General features: G+C 40.8%; 1 protein-coding gene across 1 annotated transcript; it reads right to left on the bottom strand.

Annotated features, from left to right (window-relative positions):
- Positions 1–2,323: 2,323 nt before the first annotated feature.
- On the bottom strand, positions 2,324–5,746 carry LOC127801181 (protein HIGH CHLOROPHYLL FLUORESCENCE PHENOTYPE 244, chloroplastic). The gene is made up of 7 exons (XM_052336088.1): positions 5,260–5,746; positions 4,864–4,962; positions 4,366–4,560; positions 4,050–4,142; positions 3,873–3,968; positions 3,360–3,500; positions 2,324–2,633 (listed from the first exon to the last, which is right to left on the bottom strand). The coding sequence occupies exons 1-7, from the start codon at positions 5,650–5,652 to the stop codon at positions 2,457–2,459; spliced, it is 1,194 nt and encodes a 397-aa protein (XP_052192048.1). The 5' UTR covers positions 5,653–5,746; the 3' UTR covers positions 2,324–2,456.
- Between the last annotated feature and the right edge of the window lie 7,945 nt (positions 5,747–13,691).

The following is a 13,691-nucleotide window of genomic DNA, read 5'->3' as shown; positions in this document are numbered from 1 at the left end:
GGCGTTAATTAATATTGAATGAAAAGGAAAAAAAAGTGGTTGTATATGTATCCATTAATTATTGGACTAATTATATTATTATATGATGATAATGATGGTGTCCATATATTGCGCCAGTTGGGTATTATATTTTATGTGCGTGCGAGTGTGACATTGCACCTTACATGTATCCATATGTATTACGTCAAGATAAATGATAATGATTCATGATGATCAAGAAGATGATATGCATATATATCGTAGTAATAGTATATCAAACTCTATCTAATCTAATCTAGTAACAACAAAGTCCATATCTCAACTCTCTTTTACAAAACAAGGTGGCTCCCACTTCATGCTGGATGGCTCCCCTTTCAATCATAAATCAATATATATATATATATATGTCCTATGTATGTACAAGGTTCCTTTTTGATTGTGTTTAATGTTTAGTTTTTAATTTTTTTAAATATAAAAACAATTTTTAATTGCATGGTTTTGTTCTTAACAAATACAAATTTTTAAAAGTATTTTCAAATAGTGAGCATACTCAAACCCTAATTCTCCCGTGTTCTTTAACTTCTTCCCTTCTTTTTGTTTTCCATCATCTTTCTTATCTTACTTCCATTATATTCGCCGACCAACAACGAAAAAGAATGAAAGAAAGAAAAATAAAATTAAGAATCAGATCAATAGTTGATTTAAAACAATCAGTGTGCAATAAAAAATACCTCTTTTTACAGTTAAAGAATCATTATCCTTCTTATATCTATATTGGGTTTCATTGGGAAATTCAATAGCTATTTATTTATTTATTTTTAAAAAAATTATACATATTTGGTATTTGTTAATTAAGTAGTTTAATTTTTTTAGAAAATAATAAAACTAATAATTTCATGGGCGTCGAAAACTATTACTCATCAAGATGATGAAATGATATGATGATGATGATGATGATGTTATAAAAGTAGCCATTATGTTAGCTTTCAAAATCATGAAAGGCGAAGACCATAATAAGCAAGTTGCCAAGCGACCACTGGCTTCCCATAAAATCAGAATGGCAGTCAAAGAGCGAGAAGGTGTTTGAGTTTGATTGAAGGGAAAGTGGGATGGATTGCAAAGAGATTCTTTACAAGGCTTAATCATTCAAACCCCCCAATCCATATGTTTCCTTGGTGTTCTTTGTCTGTCTACTCTGCTTTGTCCTTTGTTTCCTTTTACTTTGCAATTTGAAATGCTGCAGTGCGGGCAAATGCAATAATAATAATGTGAATGACAATCAAAGTATGGGCCCAACCCACTGGGCCTACTCCTTCCTTTAAAGGGCCTGAATTATTGGCCACTTTTGAGATTGGCCCACCTTCTCATTATCAGTTCACCACACTGCCACCTAACTTGCCGCTTTCTGTGTTCGCCCCGGGCGCTCTCTCTCTATCTGGTCATTGCAATTGCATTATCAGATAATAATAAGGGATTTTAATAGTTCCATTGAGTTTTCCTTTCCTCGGGCCATTTTACATCCACCCAACGGTGAGAAGCTTTTCTTTTTGTCAATATCATCGGATGACTTACAGCCCCACTGCCCTTCTCCATCAGTCAATCAGTCATTCATTTCCACTCTTCACTCGCATCCTACTTTTTCGAATTTGGGAACTTTATTTTTGCATTAACTTTATTTTTACTTTACAAAAAGTTTATTTCTACTTGTCAAACTCGTGAATATTCATTAAGTCATGCTCATAACTGATAAGACAAGGGATAATGAATGAATGAATGAATAAGGTAAGAGTGATAAATCCTCGGCTTCCTGCATGAATTAAGCTAACCTTGACGTTGGGTTTTTGAAGTGGGTTAGCTGATGGCTGTCGCTGGAATGTGATTGGGCTGAGATTAATGCAGCCCAAATTTGCAGAATTCAGGCCCAAACTGGGCCAAGATTAGAAAGCAATAGGAAAGCACTTCCCTAGATGCGTCTTTCTTGAAGATATATATATAGGGCCCCTTGTCTAGTATAGATCTATTCAAGAAGAAAGCAAACATATCCCTAGGACACAGATTAAATAATTGAGTCAAGATAAGTTAAGATTCACACCAAATAAGTCATGGATTCAATTCTTTGTCCTACGCAATGAGGCAAAACCTCCACCTGCGATTTATCTTCTCTATCAAAATCGAAGACACGAGTGGGGAAGGACCGCACAAGGGCAGTAATCCCCAGAAAAGAGCAAACATTTCTGTAAAGTTGTTAAAGTTGAAGAAAATCAGGACAAGGCATTGCAATCTTGATTTGATTTCTCAGTGCAAGGCAAACGCTAGCTAGCTATTTTCCTCGAAGAAAAGAAACTCTCAAGCAAACAAATTTATAAAAGAATGGGCGCCAGTCCAAGTCTGCCTCCTCTCCTCCGCATTGATCTGAAGCATATCAAACATGTTTATACATACACTTCAATGTACAAAAATATAGAGACCGTACTCTTTCAGAAGTAAATGTCGGTCTGCTTTGATTGCGCTTTGAGGTCCTTGAGCTTCTTCAGTATGTTTGTGAAGTAATCCTGCAAGTATTTCTCTAGGGTAACGATGTCTTTTGGATCTACACCGAGAAGGTCGTATGTCTCAGTCATCGGAATTGAGAAAACAATGTCGCTTGTAAGGACCTGGAATGCACCCGGAGAAACAGGTTTAGGCCAAGTTACATATTTCATTCACAAAATGGGGAACACTGAATTGCACTCTCTACTTGGCGTTACAAACTACTAGATCAGTAGTCAGTCAGAAAGATATATATGTCGTTAATATGGTCACTAAGGTCCAACAGATCAACATGCTGCATGCCTCTGAATTCATAGGGAAAAGATCACAGTTCTAGGAAAACCATTCACGTTACAGAATTAGTTACAATAACCATTCACATCTTCCAAACCATTTATAGCCTATTATAATGGATAATTTAACAACAAATACAATCACAAGACTTAATGGGGTGGGATTAGCTACATGAACTCTAGACCTTCAACCATCTCTATCCATGGCTATATAATTTCTAAGATTGCAATATCCTAGGTTATGTTTAAGGATTGCCCACCAATATTTCTTTAGTCTTTTCCATCTTCTTTTTCTACAAACTTCCTCCATTTCATCCACTTGCCCCACAAGTGTCCAGAAATCAATTTGATGGATAATTCAAAACAGAAATTTGAAAAAGGTGGAAATTGGAGTCAGTTTTCTGCTCTCTCTCACTCTCTCTCTCCTCTCTCATTTTTCTGTTTTGAGTTGCAAGATCCACAGAGTAAAACAATATCTGAGTGGATTCATAAAGTGTTGCTTCATGAAATTCAATACCAATAGGTTCAATAGTATTTGGAAAGAGAATCACTTGTTACCTCCGAAAATGCTAATCTGTCCGCAACATCATTTGTCCACTCAAACCATCGAGTCACTTGCCGAGTTAATCTCAAAACTGAGACAGGGACCGTAGTCACATTAGCATCTTGCCCAGCTAGCCTTTCGCACAATGTTATCACCTAAACCAATAAGACACTAATAAATAGCAAGAACAGGATGGATTTAGCCACACACACTAAAAAGGAGAGACCCAAAAATATAAGTTTCAATTTGTCATTTTCTTTTGTCGCTGATGTATTATAGCTAAAGATGGACTTTAGCCCTAAACAAAAATCCAAAAATTTAAGCATGATGATTATTATTGTTTTCCCTGATAAGCAAGAATGATAATAAATTAGGATTATGATTCGAAGTAACAAAGGATTTAATTTGAGAAAGAATATATGCATGCAAAGACCCTCCTAGTATCTGATGGGATGAGATAATAAAGAAAGAGCAAAGAATTAGTCTTTAAAATAATAGTTATTGGATTAAGATGATCAATTCTTTACCTCTTGGGTTGTCCATGCCCGAGGGCCAGCAAATGTGAGAAGCTTCCCATTAATTTTTTCATTTCGCAAAGCTATAAATGTTAATCGAGCTATATCCTGAAAAAGAATGGAAACAATTTAGACACCATTTGCCTACAAAAACAGCAAATGAGGTTTAAGGAATTCCTCTATAGTTACCTGAGTGTCCATGTAAGCTATTCGTGTAGGAGCATCAGTTCCCCAGACAGATTTCTCTTCTAGGATAGGAACTGCATACTGCCCAATTAGACCCTGGAGAAATGGGGAACAAGATATCATACCGATTTTCCTACGAGGAAAAAGAAAGAAAAGGGCAAGAAACAAATGCATCACAAGAAACAGCAAAGGAGCATTAGGCCCACAAACTGAACAAAACACTCATGTTTTTGAAAGATAAAAAAAACAAAGAAATTGGTAACAAAAAAATTCCAGGAAAGTGGCTCCAGAGAGAACATTCAAATTCAGTCAAAAGTACCTGCATGAAACCACATAGCCGGATGGTAATGTGGTTTATGCCTGAGTCCTGCAGAAACTGCTCAGTGCAATTCTTGATCTCCATCAATGGAACTTCAGGGTGCTTGTCACAGTTGTGGATCGAGAAGAACACAAACTTTTGAATTCCCATTGCTTTTGCACATTGTATTAGAGCAACTTTTCCTTCCCAGTCTACCTAAATTGAATATGTGGATAAGTAAGGGTTGAGATACACTAACAGAATGATATGATACCTAAAAAATAAAAAAGAAATCATAAAGAGGCAATAACAGCATGAAATACATAAGATGCAAAGAAACATTAAAGAATTTCATCTGTGTGCAACAATGGAATGAGTTACATTAAAGGAAAGAAACATCAACAACTTTATTAAAGCATGTCGTTAAGTGATAAATAACTAGCAGCATTTGTGCAAGGTAATATCTACATATTTCATATTCCATAAACAGAAAAACAAAGTGGGAATAGAGATGCTTACAGTTTTAATGGGCTCTTCAGGTCGCCCTGTAGCACAGTCAATGACCGTGTGGATTCCAACCAATGTGGCAGGAATGGTTTCAGGTTTGCTCAGGTCTGCCTGCACTGAGAGAATTACATTAATTCAGGAGTTGACATGTGTCTAAAACATATGTACCCACCTAGGCATTCATAAATTGTTGTGATGAATGATGATCAGATAAATCCATTTTGTAATGACAGCGAACAAAAAACTTGAATTGTTGGTAGACAAATTTGACCAAAGCTTGGCAAATCTAAAACAGTTAATGCAAATGAGCATAGGAAACCAAATTGAAGGGATGATTGCAACAACAGTAGAATCAGAATTGATAAGCTAATTTAGAGAGAAATTGGAAGTTACGGTTAGGTACATTACATTGACGACGGTGGCGCCCCAATCACGGAGGAAGTCGGCGGGGGCCGGGCGAGGGCGGACGAGGCACCGGACGTCGTAGCCCTCGTCCAGTGCCCTCCTCACTATCTGCCTTCCCAGTGTCCCCGTCGCCCCCACCACTAGTATGCTCGTCGGCCTCACCGGCGTCCCCGGCGCCAAATTCACCGCTGTCGCCGGCGCCGCCTGAGCGGTGCATTTTACCAGTGGTTGCACATGACATCTGCGGCGCCATAATTCAACGTACGCACGATCATCATTCCCAGAAACGGAAGAAACGAGACGACTGGGCGATAGAGTGTGGCGAAAGGAGAGAGGGCGATGGTTGGCGAGGCCAGCAGGGGTGGTCGCGAGCTGTGCTGGAAGCCTCCACGCCATTTACCCCCCGAAGTTCTAATTGTCAGAAATGGATAGAGAGAGAGAGAGAGAGAGAGAGAGAGAGAGAAGGGGAAAGATGAAAGGCGCGCCACAACTACAAGGATGGAGAAGAAGAGGATATGGACAATAGAGATGCCAAAGGCGCCACGTAGTTAGTTCTTCTGTATTGATTGCGTCCCCCCCACAAGCCACAGTTGTCACTTCGCTTGTTTCCCACTTGCCCCGTAAACCCCCCTCCCTCTTCTCCAATTTTCACTAATAAACTGATATTATTTTTAAAAAAACTTATAAAAAATAATGGGATTCCACTTGATATATGTTGAATCCGTTCCACAATCCCTCATTGAATTGATTTTGATACTTAACAAAATATAGTTTTAAGTGTTTTAATGAAATTTTAAGGATTATCTAAGTATCTATAATTAAAAAGCAAATTTGAGTGTCTTAAGATTAATAAAGAGTATTAGAACATGTTTCGAAACATATGTGAATGATTTGAAATAAAATCCTAAGTGTTCAAATAGGTATCAATCGAGTGATACATAGGTTAAGTTTGTTTTTAATTTATTACTCGAGTATCACGTACTATTAGTTGAATAATCTCATTGAATCTCAAAGATTTAAAAGTTTAAAGTAAGTGTTAATCGAGTAACACTCTTACATTACTCAAGTAACTTGTAAAAACAATTAGTCTCAAAAAGTTAATCAAGTAACAAACAATTTTTACTTGAGTAACCTATAGGGAAATAGAGAGCTTTAGAAAATCAGTCGAATAATGCATATATATTACTCACGTAATCTGAAATCGTTCAAAAATATACTTAAAATCATACTCAAATAACCTAGGCATATTACTCGAGTAACGTTAGCTCCAAATGAGATATTTAAATTTGTGTTGTGTTACTCGCAGGATAGACCCTGAGGGTAGAAAATCAAGGTGGTTGCCTAAGGCCCTCTACCTAAGACCGGTTCTGGGCATAGCCTAGGCCCATCTCATATCCAACTAATTTTGAGTTGAAAAATTCAAACTAATGGAAAGAATGGAGATGGCTTTCATGAGAGAAGAAATAGCAATTAATAGGTAGTAGAATGGGTTTGATGTAACAAGACAGTGCGCTATTACTTATATATATATAATATTTTATAATAAATGAAAGAAGCAATCGAAGAAGACCCATATAAAATTTTAGGGGCCCCACTTATATATAATATTATATAATAAAATATATAATACGTTCAGATTTTAGAGATCTCATATAAAATTTCATTTAGGGCCGACCCTGGTTACTAGAGTAAGATTGCCAAGGAAAACTAAATTTTAAAATTTTTAGCCATTAGACCGCCATTAATCCTATCTGAAAATCTAATGCTATCTAAACATCAATAAATGTTACAAAACATCTTTATACATGATTTTACATGGAAATATATATGTTTTATCTATGGTTACTTGCTCTAACCTAATCTGTAATACATAAATAAAATTTTTCTGCCTTGACAATTGCAGAAAAATGACTAATTGCTGATTGCCTCCGTTTTAAAACAAAAACCAAGTCTTATATATATGGTGTGGAGCTCGAAATAGAGACAAAAAAAAATAATAAAAGAAATATTGAGCTAAAGTGAATATTAGTTAGAACCATTCTTTACAAGCAAAATAACACCCTGAATCTATTTTCTTCATCTTCTTCAATCTTTTCTCTATGTTATTTAAAAGTGTTCTTACCTATATTGTATTTTTTTTTTTTTCTGTAAGCAAAATATATTAACAAAAAATCGAGAAAGAGACTACAAAACCACACTGGGGCATCCCCCAAACACAACAAAAACACCAAAACAACCACAAATAAACCAACTCAAAACATGAGGAAGGAAACAGACCAAACTATCAAAAGCAAACTAAGACACCCCTGAAGATCACAGGGGATTAGTGATAACTAGACTCACTGCATCCATTCTCTGCTTGGCCTTCGCCATGGCAAGCTTCTTCTTCCATTCACTCCTTAACTACGACTTAGACTTTACTGGAACATAATCTGTTGTGCCATAGAATTTCCTAGCGTCAACTTAGGGGTATTTTAGTCATTAAGCATCTAGGGGTATTTTGGTCATTAGGCCAAGGCGGGCAAATCCCAAAAGTAGTCCCAAGTTGGGACGAGCTTCCCAAGAAGAAATTGCAATTAAATAACCAAAGAAGCATGAGCAATGGCCAAAGTGTAATTAGGCTAAACTTAGGGGAAAGGAGAAAATGTAATAAAGGAGAAATCCAAGGGGTATAAAGGGAGAAGAAGACAAAAGAGAGGGGTGGCCACTGTTCATGGTCTTTTTCCTCTCTCTCATTCACTATCTCTCTCGGCCTCTCGACAATCTCTCTCGGAGAGGTTTTTAAGCCTCTCCGAGAGGTTTCTCGCCTTCTCAGCTGTACCATTTTCCTCTCGGCAAGATCAAGCTCTCTCGGAGAGCTTTTGCTTTCTCTCGAAGAATTAGTAGCAGGCTCCTGAAGCATCAATGGTGGCAGCAGCTCTCTCGGAGAGAGCTGAGTTCTCTCTGCAGAAAATGCTCTCTCGGAGAGCTTTTTGTTTTCCTCTCAAAGAAGGAGCAACAAGCTCCGGAAAGCAGCCATGGCAGGTCTCTCCCCTGGGCAACTCCTCTCTGTAATAAGCCATGGCTCGGGAAGGCTCCTTCCCGAGTTGGAGAGCTCTAGTGAGCCCTCGGCAAAAGCCTCTTCGCAAGGCCTCTTCCCGAGAGGTCTCTCGGGAAGGTTTCCTTCTAAGGTCTTCCGGGAAGACCGGCCTTTCTTAACAATCTCTCTCTCTCTCTCTCTCCCACTTTCTCTGTTTCACTCCATACGATATATGCGTGTATATATACATATATGCATATGTATGTACAGTAGGAATATTTGTGGGTGTTAGCAACCAATCAATATATATGTTTATATGTATGTCACATATGCTCACCTGATGGCCAGAGATGTGGTTTCATGGAGTGGGATGGGCTTATATAATAGGCTAAGGATGATATATAATGTGTAAAGTACATGTATATATGCATATGTGGGCATGCGACTTTGGCCTGGGGCATGGTCATGAGACAATGTATATAATGTTAGATAATGTATATAATGTTTATATGATTTTGCATGTGATACACTTATAGAATGTAATGTAATATGTTGGCATTCATGTAATGTGATATATCCCTTAGGGGAGCAGTGGTCAAGTAAGAGCCACCTCGAGACATCTAACACTAAGCTCGGAGTTGCGCCTGGCTAGGTCCCTTAGGGGCCAAGACCCTGCTTGGGCAGCCTGCCGTAAGGCCCACATTCTCTCAGAAAACCCCTTAAGTAGTCCGGTCCTCCGGGGGGGGATTCTTCTTAAGCCCGTCCGATTGCTATTGATGTGCATGTCTATCCCCGATGCCCTGTAACAGTACCGAGATCAACTCTCTCTTGCCGAGAAAGGTATAACTGTTCTGTATTCATCAATAGAATGCTTTACTAGTCTATTGCATTGCTTTCTTACCGGTATGATTTAAGCATCAGAGGGCATACGTAGGCGAGGAATCCCCGCGTGCCTTCTAACTCGTTCTTGTGAGCGCATATATGCCTCAAGCACTCAAGAGGTTGATCCCCAGCGATATCGAAAATGCCCTCAAAGGTCCTTCTATGACCCCGGTTAGTACATCAAGGACCGAAGCTACCCGATGCCTATCTCCACCAACAGGCTCCTTCCAGCTACCCACTTTGCTCTGCCTTGGCTCTAGCTTTCCTACTTTATAAATTTCTATTGTTGTAGTTTTCAAACTACAACATAATCAAATGCCAAACTCTCTGATCCACCAAGTGCCCTGCCCATCTATACAAGCTGGCTTCCTCACATCCATAGAAGCTATATCCTGATTATCCGTCAAACCCAAAGCATCTGGAACATCCAAATCCTTAGAGTTAAGGATATTCATATCCACTTCTGAAATGGAACTTAATTGATTTGCCAACGCATCCCTTACTACCTTTGGAGAATTATGGGTATTCACCGAAGCGTGCCTTACTATCTCTTGCAATGGAATAGGCACATGAGTGGGGACTGTTATACATATTTTTCGCACCACTTCTTATGGGTGAAACTCAGTCCAATAGGCCGGCCCAATCGCCTAAAGCCTAGAAAGCCTAGTTGAGCTCGTCAGGCAAGCTCATATATAGTTGAAATCCGAGCTCAAATCGCAGAACCAAATGAGCTCCCAATAGAGCTCCCAGTGAGCTCCCCACAAGGCTTCTAGCGAGCTCTCAATGACACATCTAATGAGCTGGCAACAACGTTTCAAGCTTGCTGGCCTTACCGGTCAGCTTGCCGGTCAAACTATCCAGTTCGCATAACAGTATTGCTACTGAATAACCAAAGACAGGGACCCACCTAATTTATCTGATGCAAATTGGATCCCTGGTAATACGGAGCCTCATTCCCGATTTTATGGAGACGATAAGGATAACTTGTCCCCCATGATATCATCTCCACACTTTGTGTTTTATGCAATTGCAAATACCCCTCACTATAAATAGGGGTCAATGACATCATTATAAAAGGGAGAACACGAACAATAATATATTGTTACTCTATCGGAATACAAAATAATAATCATGAAGTAAGCATCGTTCTAGTCGAACCACGTATAAATTCCTTGCGTTCTTAAGTTTTTGTTCTTCCTCCTTTCACTTTGGCTCATTTTCTCATTACGGGCCTACAAATCACTATCGGCTGAGTTTAAAACGTCGACATTTTGGCACTAGAGGATGGGGCCACTTTGATCGCTAGCCATGGCAAAAGGAAGGAATGCATGAAGCTCTGGTGCGGTGGCCGATTTTCCATAAAATCACCGTGATCAATCGTTGAATGTTCCATCATCCGGAGGACCCGTTATTTTTGCAGTGGGTGCCCCTCTTCCACCGCCAATTGGAGTTACCATCGGCATACCACCACGGGCTCCTGTTCCAACCGTTACTCCGACCGCCGGAATGGAGATGATCCAGGCCTGGCAGCAACGTCAGGAGGCATTGGAGAATACAGTTATGTAGCTCGCTAATGCTGTTAGGGTTTTTGCCCAAGCTCAGGCGTAGGCTATCCAGATACCACTAGAAATCTCTTCACCCTGTAGGACTCGCCATCTACGGGAAGAGAGACCCCTATCGGTTGAGGAGGATATCGGAGATAATTATCCTCCTCAAAATCATTATTCTCCGGAATGGGAAAGAAGTAAGCGATTATAAGCCCAGCGATTTGCGGACCCAGACTCTACCGTAGAGGAATTGTGTCAAAAGGTCCGACAGTTGGAGGTGCAACAAGGAGCTTGCAGTCAGAATAATGGTCGTGGGGATAGAACACCATTCATAAGAGAAGTTGAGTTCGAACCTCTCCCACGAAGATTCAAAGTCCCGAGTATGCCGCAGTACAATGGGCACAATGACCCCTATGACCACCTGGACGCGTTTAATGTCCAGATGGATTTGTAGACGACCAACTTGTGGCCAAATGTCGCGTCTTTCCAACGATCTTAGGTGACATTCCCCGAGCATGGTTTAGAAGTCTTCCACCTCGTAGCATTGGCAGTTGGGAAGAATGTCAACGAAGGTTTTTTAATCAATACAGGGCGTTGAGAAGGCAGCTCGCCCCACCTTGTCACCTCACCACAATATTCTAGAGGACAAATGAGTCCTTGAAGGACTACATTTCCAGGTTCAGGTGCGAGGTGAGCAACATTGAAGATCCCTCTGATGAAAGTGTATTGACTGCGATCTCCGCAGGTCTTCGCAAGGATGGTAAGCTCTATGAGAGTATTTATGGGACCCCTGTCAAGGATCTAGGGGAATTCTATGAATGGGTTACCAAGGAGATTCGGTGGGAAGAGGCTTTTGGCTTGAAGAAGACCACTGGATCAAAAGAAGAAGCTGGGGGCTCCAACCAAAATAAGAAAAGAAATAACGGAGACAATGGAAGGGAAGCTCGGGGAGAACGCTTGAATAACCAAGTCTCCAAGCGAGCTCACAAGACAAAGAGGGAAGAGAGACCTCCGCGATCAGGTCGCTTCGACAGCTACTGTTCCCTATCTGATCCCTAAGAGGGGATCTTTGCCATGGAGAGAAACAGGAAGGAGTTCAGGAAGCCCAACTCGATAAGGACTCCCAATAAATTTAGAAACAAGGAAAATTATGTGCATACCATAATAAGGCGAGCCATAACACCTTCGAATGCTAGGCTCTGAGGGATGCCATCGAGGACCTCATCAGAAGAGGCAGACTGAGGGATTATGTGGTGCTACCGACCAACCAGCCGACCCAACAACCAGCACAACAGTCGCCTTCCCCCGATAATGAACGCTCGCCCACAGTTCGAACAATCTACACAATTCATAGTGGACCTCATCTCGCTAGAACATCCCATAGGTCTCACGATAGGTACGTGCATGAGGCTAACCATGTCTTATTGACAAGGTCAAACGAGCAAGTTGCACTTGTGAAAGGAGCTAGGGGACGATAGAGAAGATCATTTTCTCTGAAGAAGAGGTCGGAGATGTCCATTGGCCACACAATGACGCCCTTGTTATATGGGCTCGAATCAGTAATACCGAAGTACAAAGGATAATGGTGGATACAGGTAGCTCGGTGAATGTGATGTACAGAGCATGCTTCGACCAAATGGGGCTGAAACTGAAGCAGTTGAACTCATCCCCGGAGCCGCTCTATGGGTTCACAGGTGATGTGGTGATCCCTGTTGGGCGGATTAGTCTCCCTTTTACTGTCGGAGATGTAAATCGCCAGGTCACCACGTTAGCAAAATTTCTGATTGTGGACTACCCTTCGGTGTATAACGTCGTGCTCAGGAAGGCGACAATGAACGACTTAGATCTAGTCACCTCGACTAGGTCGCTTATAGTCAAGTTCCTGACCCCCAATATAGTACGGTGCGTACGAGGTGAGCAACACCTCGCGAGGCGCTACTATGAAGATGCCCTAAAAATGGGGGCCAAAGGGAAGAAAGTGAATATCATTGCAAGAAGCGACCTGCGACCTTCCAGCCAAAAGGGTGTTAGCCATGATCTGAACCCTCGCAATGTAGATTGTGACAGGACCACCGGCCCGATGGAAGAGCTCGAGGATATCCCAATCAGCGAGACAGATGAGGAAAGATACCTCAAGCTGGGGAGGAATCTGCCCCCTTAGGCAAAGTCCCAACTTACCAACTTCTTTAAAGCTAACCTCGATGTATTTGCATGGAATCACGAGGATATGGTAGGAATAGCTCCAGAGGTTATGTCACACAGGCTTAATGTAGACCCCAGCTACAAGCTAATGTGTCACAAGAGGAGGCCAATTACTCTTAAGCGCTATGCCACTCTTAAGGAAGAAGTGGACAAGCTCTTAACAAATGAGTTCATTAGAGAGGCCCACTACCCGGTTTGGGTAGCTAACCCAGTCTCGGTAAATAAGAAAAATGGGAAGTGGAGGACCTGTATTGACTTCATCGACCTGAACAAGGCTTTCCCAAAGGATAGCTTTCCTCTCCTAAGAATCGATCAGCTCGTAGATGCAACAACTGGCTACCAGCTCCTTAGCTTCATAGATGCTTATTCGGGCTATAACTAGATCCCTATGAACCCCAGCGATGAGGAGCACACCTCGTTTATTACCGATCGGGGGCTTTATTGTTATAAGGTGATGCCATTCGGGTTGAAAAACGTTGGCGCGACCTATTAGAGGCTAGTGAACATGATGTTTGAGGAGTTGATCGGCAAAACTATGGAGGTCTATGTTGACGACATGTTAGTAAAGTCAAAATAAGTGACCGATCACGTTTCTGATTTGGGGGGTATGTTCAAGGTCCTTAGAAGCTATCAGATGAAGCTCAATCCCCTTAAGTGTACCTTTGGGGTAGCCTATGGAAAATTTTTGGGATTCATGGTAAATAACAGAGCCATTAAGGCCAATTTGAAGAAAATAAGGGCTCTACTCGGCTCGTATGAAAAAAGAGGTGCAAAGCCTCAACAGT

Source organism: Diospyros lotus, chromosome 5 (genome assembly GCF_014633365.1).
Source record: "Diospyros lotus cultivar Yz01 chromosome 5, ASM1463336v1, whole genome shotgun sequence".
Classification (NCBI taxonomy): domain Eukaryota; kingdom Viridiplantae; phylum Streptophyta; class Magnoliopsida; order Ericales; family Ebenaceae; genus Diospyros; species Diospyros lotus.
This window is presented reverse-complemented; position numbering and strand designations above follow the sequence as displayed.